Below are 9,485 nucleotides of genomic sequence, written 5' to 3'. Positions count from 1 at the left end.
TAGTCTTTAAGAGTCCATTGTATTGTTTGATTTTCCCAGAGGCTGGTGCATGATAGGGGATGTGATACACCCACTCAAAGCCATGCTCTTTGGCCCAGGTGTCTATGAGGTTGTTTTGGAAATGAGTCCTGTTGTCTGACTCAATTCGTTTTGGGGTGCCATGTCGCCACAAGACTTGCTTTTCAAGGCCCAGGATAGTGTTCCGGGCGGTGGCATGGGGTACAGAATATGTTTCCAGCCATCCAGTGGTTGCTTCCACCATCGTGAGCACATAGCGCTTGCCTTGGCGAGTTTGTGGGAGTGTGATATAGTCAATCTGCCAGGCTTCTCCATATTTATATTTCAGCCATCGCCCTCCATACCACAGGGGCTTTAACCGCTTGGCTTGCTTAATTGCAGCACATGTTTCACATTCATGCATAACCTGTTGTAGGAGTCGGTCAGAAAATCAGCATTGTCTCAACACTGTCATCAGGAACATGAACAGTACATTTCCTGACAATGGCCTGTTTGGAGCGCAGTGGCCGATCCCAAGAACGGAACGCGCGGTACAAGGCTCCTGGAAGGTACCTGGCTAGAGCCATTAGACTGTCAAAAAGGATGGATTGCAACTGTTGCCATAACATCGATGAAGAAATCATGAACTTTAAATGAACTTTGCTTCATTATAATACCAAAACACACCTCCTGGTCGAAGGCTACCCGCCTCCAAGACTTACCACGCCTCGGACACTGACCCTGCGCCTGCGTGATAGCCTCACTCGAGAAGGGCGGAGACTCCTGAGGCAGAGGTGGAGCAAGGTGTGTTACTAAGCATAAAAGATGACTCCTGAACAACGGAAGTTTGCAGCTTCCCCACCAAGCACCACGACGATCGACCACGCAGCATTAGCTGGACCCAGGACTGTTAGGACGTCTTGAGATCAGCGGTGGTAGCTATAACTTCTCTTTCTCCTCTCTCTAAACTTTACTTTTCTCCTTTCTTTCACCCATCCCTAACTATTGCGTGCCTCTTCACAGGCAATACAATAAAGTTTTACTGTGTGATTATTGCTATCCCCTTTGGTGTTGGTCACCTTAATTTTGCACTTTCGAGATCGTAGCAAACGAACCATCACGAGTCCACCAAGTGGACCGTGACATTAAACTGGTGTCACGGACAGGATCCTGAGAGACAGAGGGATGCAGATTTTGTGTGGTTTGTAACAGGGGAAAAACGTTTCGTTCCAGCCGCACCTGGCCCTACACCTGAAAGGGTGAGAGGTGTCCAGAAAGCAAGGGGGGCGATTCGGGATTCCCGCACACCGCACACACCTCAGTGTATTTCACCCCAAACTCGAATTGAGGGCTCTGTCTATCAGGATCAAGTGCAAGGATCTCTTAGTGCAAATAGGGGGAACTGTCCTCATTAGATGAGGTTGACTACCAGGGGAAGTTGAAGCGACAAGCAGAGAAAGTCTGCACTTGTGAGCAACTAAGTTTTGACTCCCTGAAGTGAGATTTTAGTCCCTTTAGCCACTCGGGGAAGAGGAGGGCGACGCAGCAGTGGTTGCGTGTGTGGTGTAACTAAGTTTGACCTCCCCGAAGTGAGTTTGGCCCTTTGCAGCAAAAATGACTGAAAAGAATGGTTATCAAAACTCTCCATCAGTAAAAAATCTTGACTCGTTTTATGCACTCTTGGCAAAGTATGGAGCTCGACCCTCCCCACCTGGGGAAGAGTGGGCTCGAGACAATTGGGCAAATTTACAGAGTGTAACAGACCGAGTGATTTCTATACATAATGAGGCTAGATCACGGTCAGGCAAAGCGATAATCTGTGCAGTTCTTGGAGCCAGCCTGGTCGCAGCAATTGAAGACCGCTATAAGCGGCGTAGCCAGGAAAAACAAATCATAGAATCCCTTGAAAATTTGGTACAACTTTTGCAGAAAACAACCTCCAACCTGGAAGAGCAGGTAGCAGAGAAGGAAAGAGTAATTAGCTTGTACAAACAGCGAGCAGAGGAAAAGGAGGAAGAAAATCGCTGTCTAAAAGATGCCTTGAAAGAAGGACTGTCAACGTCTGCTGAATCATTGAATGAGATAGAAATGAAGATGGAAAAGATAGGTATTCAGCAAATAAGTCAGGTATACCCCCAAAAGGAACTAGAGGAAGCAAGGAGACACTTCAGGGAAAACCCCCAAGTGAGGCCTTTGATTAAAGCAGAATTTGCTTATATAAATGATGAGGATAATGACCCACATATTACAACTAAAGAGATACCATACACTCCCACTGAATTGGCCAAAATGAAATGAGAATATGGGCGCCTTCCCAAAGAATCCGAAACAGAGTATGTGTGGCGTGTATCTTTAACTGGAGGGGACCAAATTCAGTTAAATGAAAGGGAAGCTAGTGGTTACTGGGGCCACGGTGTCTTTTTAACAACAGGGGATAGACGTGCCCCATGGTCCCTAACCCAGCGGGCTGCCTATTGGGCCGGAGGGCTGAACCCCTTAGACAGGGGAGATCCCCTAGCAATCACAGGCACAGCTGATCAATTGCTAGAAAGTGTGCACAAAGCAGCCTGCCTGCAGATGATACATGAAAGGAAGTTAGTTCCCGGATGTGAATCCCCAATGATGTTGCCGGTGAATCCTGAAATCATGACTCCTTTGATAAGGGGACTCCCAGAATCACTCAAATCCACCGGGATTGTTCTCCAAAGGACCATAGCATCTTTAGACGCTGTAGAAAAGTTGGAGAGCTCTACTAAAGGTAAAGGAGATGAAATTGATGTTGGCACAGGTTCACCTCTCAATTATGGCTCGTCTCCTTCCCACTCAAAGCATAAAAGGATCTGGACATGGGGAGATGTAGCACAAGAATTGATAGATTATAGCAGAAAATATGGTCCTGTGAGAACCTTGGAGGAGAAATCTAAAGGAATCCATCAAGTGGGAGCTAAAAATCTACCTCTGCCTGTTAGTAAAAATGTAACCGCTCTCACTGACCCCGCCACTGTTGCTGACTACTCCTACTCTAAAACTGGGGGAGGAGGAAGACAGCCCCTGACTCGACAACAATGGTGGGCCTTGGGAATTAAAAAGGGAGTTCCCAGAGATGTGATGGATGGTTTACTCCTTAATAAACTGAGTAAACTGATATCAAAGTGGTATGGTCCGAAACAACACCCACAGCACCTAGGGTCAAATAGAGAAATCTCTCCTGTCATGCCCACAGACACCCCCCCCGCGGAGAGCACGGGTGATGGGGAAAGTCAGCAGCGAAACTAGAACCTCCGTTCCTTAGCAGTGGGTGGGGGAACGGAGGATGGATTTATATCCGACAGCTCACTAAAACTAACAGAGGAGATTTATTGATTACAGCTATTGTAGGTCCTAAGCGTGCACCCGTAACCTTTTTAATTGACACCGGTGCACAGATCTCCGCCCTGACTGAGGAAGATGCACAGAGGTGTGGGGTGATTCCCTCTAAGCGAAACGTTTGTGTCCTGAATGCTTTAGGGTCAACAGAAGTTATGAAGATTGTTCCGGTAAAGCTGATGCTGCCGGGAGAGGAAGGCACGATCACTATTGACATGGTGGTTGGGAACATTCCGACTAACCTGTTAGGAATAGATGCCCTTAAAGGAAGGGGGTGGGAGGATTCAGAAGGATTGTTGTGGACTTTCGGGACACCGCAGCTGAACATCAGGCTACTTCAAACTGCACCCCCTCTACCATTTAGCAAAGTAACTAGTGTTAAACAATATCCCCTCCCCCTGGGAGCAAAGGAAGGTATCAAACCAGTCATGCAGGAGATGCGGGAACAAGGAGTGGTGGTAAATACCCATTCTCCTTTTAACTCGCCAGTATGGCCGGTGAAAAAACCTAATGGGAAGTGGAGGCTCACAGTAGATTTTCGAAGACTGAATGCTAACACAGGGCCTCTAACTGCCACAGTCCCTAATATGGCTGAACTGGTAATAACAATTCAGGAGAAAGCTCATCCGATCATGGCAACCATAGATGTTAAAGATATGTTTTTCATGATACCTTTGCGACCAGAAGACAGAGATCGCTTTGCTTTTACTTGGGAGGGACAACAATTTACCTTTACCCGGCTGCCTCAGGGATACAAACACTCCCCTACACTAGCTCACCACGCTTTGGCCCAAGAACTGGAGAAAATACCAAAAGCCGACGGCATAGCTGTCTATCAGTATATTGATGATGTTCTCGTGGGTGGAGATAAAGAAAAGGAGGTGGAGGCAACTCAACAGAACATAATCTCTCATTTGGAGAACTTGGGTTTGCAAATTCCCCCAGAAAAGATCCAAAAACCCTCACAAGAAGTAAAGTTTTTGGGAATTTGGTGGAAGGGGGGAATGACATGTATCCCACCAGACACCCTTACTTCCCTAGATCAGATTAAAATGCCTGAATCAAAAAAGGATTTGCAGCATGCTTTAGGGTTATTGGTATTCTGGAGAAAACATATCCCAGACTTTTCTATCATTGCCAGACCTCTTTACAATTTACTGAGAAAAGGGGCCAAATGGGAATGGACTGCTTCTCAGGAAGAAGCAATGAAATTGTTAATTTTTGAAGCAACAGCTCATCAGGCTCTTGGCCCTATCCACCCTACAGACCCTTTTCAAGTAGAATGGGGGTTTGCCACAACAGGATTGTCAGTACACATTTGGCAACGTGGTCCTGAGGGTCCAACACGTCCTGTAGGATTTTACTCCCGCGGCTTTAAGGATGCTGAGAAGAGATATACTGCCTGGGAGAAAGGTTTGTTTGTGGTTAGCATGGCTCTCATAGAAGTGGAGAAAATTACACGTCAGCAACCAATCGTGCTAAGAGGCCCATTCAAAGTTATAAAAGCAGTCACTAACGGGACCCCCCCTCCTGACGGGGTGGCCCAGAGAGCCTCGGTACGAAAGTGGTATGCCCAGATTGAACACTATTGTAACCTTTTCTCAGTGACTGAAGGAGCTTTAAAAAACTTAGCTATCCAAGAAACAGGAAGCCTGGACGGCAGCCAAGACAAACCTATCTCAGCTATTTGGGTAGCCCCTCCTTTCTCCCACGATCAGTCAGTGAATGCTTGGTTTACTGACGCTTCTGCAAAGCGAGAAGGAAAAGTGTGGAAATACCGGGCAGTAGCCCTCCACACTACTACTAATGAACAGATAATAACAGAGGGAGAAGGGAGTGCCCAGGTAGGAGAATTAATTGCAGTATGGAGCGTTTTCAAGCATGAAGCACAAACCGCTTCCCCCGTCCACATATATACCAATTCCTATGCAGTGTTTAAAAGATGTACTGAATGGCTCCCTTTTTGGGAGCAAAATGAATGGGAGGTTCACAGAATTCCAGTGTGGCAAAAGGACAAGTGGCAAGAAATCCTGAGCATTGCTAGCCAAGGGAATTTTGCTGTGGGATGGGTAGCTTCTCATCAAGTAGATGGGGGCTCAGCAGGAGAATGGAACAACAAAGCTGATGAATTATCAAGAATAGCTCCTGTACAAAAGGACCAGATCACAGAAGATTGGGATCGTTTGCTAGAATGGTTGCATATTAAACGTAAACATACGGGAGCTAAAGATCTGTATCGTGAAGCCCTTGCCTGAGGTTGGCCTGTCACTAGGGAAATGTGTAAAACCTGCATATCAGCTTGTGAACAGTGCCGTACACGGCTCAAAAGACACCCCTTAGAGGATGACCCTCTGCATTTAAGAGAGGGTAAAGGCTTGTGGGATGCTTGGCAAGTAGATTATATAGGCCCCTTTAAGAGATCAGGAGGAAAACGCTTTGTGCTGGTAGGAGTGGAAATAACATCAGGGCTAGTCCAAGCCGAAGCTTTTAACAAAGCTACGGGAGAAAAAACTGTGAAAGCACTGTGTGAGTGGTTTGGAACTTTTCCAAAACCACAAGAAATACAATCTGACAATGGCTCCCACTTCACCGCCAAAATCGTACAGGATTGGGCATGAAGCGAAGGGATTAAATGGGTCTTCCACACTCCTTACTATCCCCAGGCAAATGGAATTGTAGAGAGAACAAATGGTCTCTTAAAACGACTCTTGAAACCACAGGAGGGAAATTGGGATGCCCACCTATGGGAAGCTGTCAAAGGTGTAAATGACAGATGGGGGGGTAAATGGATGCCCCAAAATTACTGCCTTTTGCCCAAAGGCTCCCTCTCTAGTTCCCTCATTAAAGGGACCAGATGATTCTAAGAATCCAGCACATTTCCCTGGACAACCTGTCCTGGTAGAATTTCCCACCGTAGGAAGTGTGCCACTGGTACTAAAAACCCCACTGAATGCATACTCATGGGTAGCGTCTGATGCCCTAGGGAAGGAGCATCGGATAAATACTCGCTGGATAATTCCATCATTTTAATTTTCTGTATAGTATTAATCTCTTTTGCCCCAGAGAGGCAAGTTTTGTCTTTTGTTTTACAGAAGAACTCCGAGAGACACCAAAAACGGCATGAAGTATGAATCACTTAATTAGATTGACAATACTTTTTTTTGTATCTCACCACTAATCTGTAGCCAAAGGAATACAGAATGGCCATGGTCCCAAGCTATTGTCCAGTATACTCAGAGTATGGGACAGTATCCCAAAGACCGTTTCCCAAGCTTAGCCACTGTAGTAATGCATGATTCTGAAGCATACCACCCACTTGAGTGGGGCGAATGGGACAGAAAAGACTGGGTCCGTGTCCTGACTGGAACGGTTGGAGAAAAAATCCAAGTGGGATGCAGAAAAGTGGAAGGATCTCTTTATGAGAAAGCCTCTTCAATTACCATCTCTGGAAATCTATTGGACCCTAGTTCCAACATCACTACGAAACTCTGTCCTACTACAGAATGGAGATGTAACAAACAGGATTCTCTCATTATGTGTTGCTGTCAAAAGAATGTCGGTAACTACTCCCTAGACCCAAGTACCAACAATGTTGAAATCACCAAATCCTGTATTAAGGAACAAGGAGATTGTTGGTATAATTTCACTTTGACCAAACCAGTCTATGTGGTGTGCGATTGGCGATCTAATCCACCGACAGGAGGGCTATCAGGCCTAACATTTAAATTCAAAATGAATGCTGTAACTAGGCCTCTAGTGATGCTTGTTGCAGTAGTCACGCACGATGGCATAGATACCCTCTTCCTGCTAACTGACAAGGATGAAATTATACCCTCTTTTACGGTGATACAAGGAAATAACGTCACAATAAGATGTAGACTGATCACTGAATCTCACATTGAATCCACAAATAGTTATGGAATTGGACCATATGACCCTATTTTGTTGTGTAAAAATCAAAACCTAGACTGTTGGTTAAATTTGACTGCTGTACAATACTCTTATAAAGTTATGTGTGGTAAAAATAATACTAAATATTGGGGAGGATTTAAAATAGATGTTGTAATACCTACTACCCAACCAATTGTTGTACTTAACCCAAAAATCTTTGAAATTGGACCGTATGTGATCAGAAATACGGGCCTACAACAAATGTTGCTTAACCCGGCATGGTCTCTCAAACGAGTTGAATTGTCGATGCAGAACAATGTTTCAGACATTCAGCCAGCTTGCTCACCTTTCCTAAAGACTTCTTACGAGGGATGGAAAACCTGGCTGCAAAAACGAACTCTTCCCATGAGAAGAACACGGAGAGACCTAACCGGTGTTTTGGGAACAGGATTGGGAGTTCTAAATAGCATCGATTCAGAAGTAATAATGAACAAGTTGGCTACTTCAATTAGTGATTTGGCTAAATTACAACAGCCTTTGCGATCTTCGTTATTGGCTTTGGAGACTAACCAGTGGCTGTTTTCAAATATATTACCAAAATGGGAAGAGGTAAATGTAAGGCACCACGAATTGATTACTGATGCACTTGGGGTGGTCCAAAATAACCTCTCTTTGGCTCTCAGTTGTATCCAGGCTCAAATATGGATGCAGTCAGTAGCCGCCTCAATTATAAGAGAAGGTGAAGAAGGTATTCTCCCTACTGAAATTCGGAAAATAATTTGGGACAGTGCCACTGATTTTGAGAAGGAACTCCAATCCTGGTGGAACCTGGTAAACTTTACTTATGATCCCGTTACAAACATAGCTACAACTTTTGTGCTTACTATATATAATGCTACCATATACCCAATTTATCCCATTATTGCATTAGGGTTGAACCACAATGGAACTATACTCTATCCTTTTGAGCATAGAGTATGGGCCCGAAAGGTGAATGAAAAATGGCAAACTGTTAATTTGGAATCTTGCATTGTACGGGAACAAGGATTTGTTTGTGAAGGTAATGCAATTGAGGCACAAGATATTTGTTTAGATACTGAACAAAATATTTGCCATTTTGAGATTCATCCTAATGAAAACCCTGAAACAGTACTCATATATATCAGCAAAGGCTGTGTATGTTTGAGGACTGTTTGTGACTTTCTATCTGTAGACAAGGTAGTTGTAGAGACTAAAAATCATTCAAATTTTTGTGTTTGCAATTTTACTAAGATTGTCGGATGTGACTTTTCCTATTCGGCCCCGGTCACGTCTCACCAGCTTTTGCAATCTAACTACATGTTGATTCATGAATTGCTACCTATACCCATTGGAATGAATCTTGTTTTGGTAAAACAGTTATTACAACACAAGGATTTGGTTGAGATTTTGGAAAAAATTAGGGAAAACGGACAGAAAACCTTAATAACTGTTCATCACAATGTGAAAGAAATACACCGAGTTTTAGAAAGAGTGCAAAAGGATGCAGAACATAGATGGTGGGACACACTTTTCGGATGGTCGCCTACTGCTACAGGCATCCTGAACAAGTTGTGTCACCCCATCGTGGTTCTCTTGATATTGGTTTTGATCAGTTTGGCTTTGTCAGCAGTATTGTATGTCATAACCTGGAGAATGATGAATCGGTTAACACGTTTGATGTCTGTATTGAACACATACAATATGCTTGATGTCCCATCCAATGTGGATATCCCCAAATCAATTGATGTTTTGAAACCTCATTGATTCTTCTTTTATATAAACAGCTTTGATTGTAATTGATACATTGTAGTTGCCTCCCTATCCTCTCTCCTTCTCTCTCTCTCTTTCTTTTCCTTTTCTTTTCCCTCTTCTTTGCCTTTCTATCCTCTCTCCTTCTCTCTCTCTGTCCTGCCTTTCTATCCTCTCTCCTTCTCTCTCTCTCTTTTCCTTTTCCTTTTCTTCTTCCTCTTCTTTATCATGCTACCACCAAGCGGTCCTGACGTCCTGACGACCATGCTGAGCCACGGGGTGGTGTAGGAGTCGGTCAGAAAATCAGCATTGTCTCAACACTGTCATCAGGAACATGAACAGTACATTTCCTGACAATGGCCTGTTTGGAGCGCAGTGGCCGATCCCAAGAACGGAACGCGCGGTACAAGGCTCCTGGAAGGTACCTGGCTAGAGCCATTAGACTGTCAAAAAGGATGGAT

General features: G+C 44.5%; 1 protein-coding gene across 1 annotated transcript; it reads left to right on the top strand.

The window, feature by feature from the left end:
- Positions 1 to 1,650: 1,650 nt before the first annotated feature.
- On the top strand, positions 1,651 to 3,141 carry LOC128136131 (uncharacterized; the record flags this gene model as incomplete). Its single annotated transcript, XM_052775292.1, is given in 1 exon segment — positions 1,651 to 3,141. A coding segment is annotated over 1 exon segment (1,491 nt), but the record flags the coding sequence as incomplete, so codon positions are not given.
- Positions 3,142 to 9,485: the final 6,344 nt, after the last annotated feature.

This window comes from Harpia harpyja, chromosome W (assembly GCF_026419915.1).
Source record: "Harpia harpyja isolate bHarHar1 chromosome W, bHarHar1 primary haplotype, whole genome shotgun sequence".
Lineage (NCBI taxonomy): Eukaryota > Metazoa > Chordata > Aves > Accipitriformes > Accipitridae > Harpia > Harpia harpyja.
The sequence above is the reverse complement of the archived record's forward strand: the minus strand, read 5'-3'. Positions and strand labels throughout refer to the sequence as shown.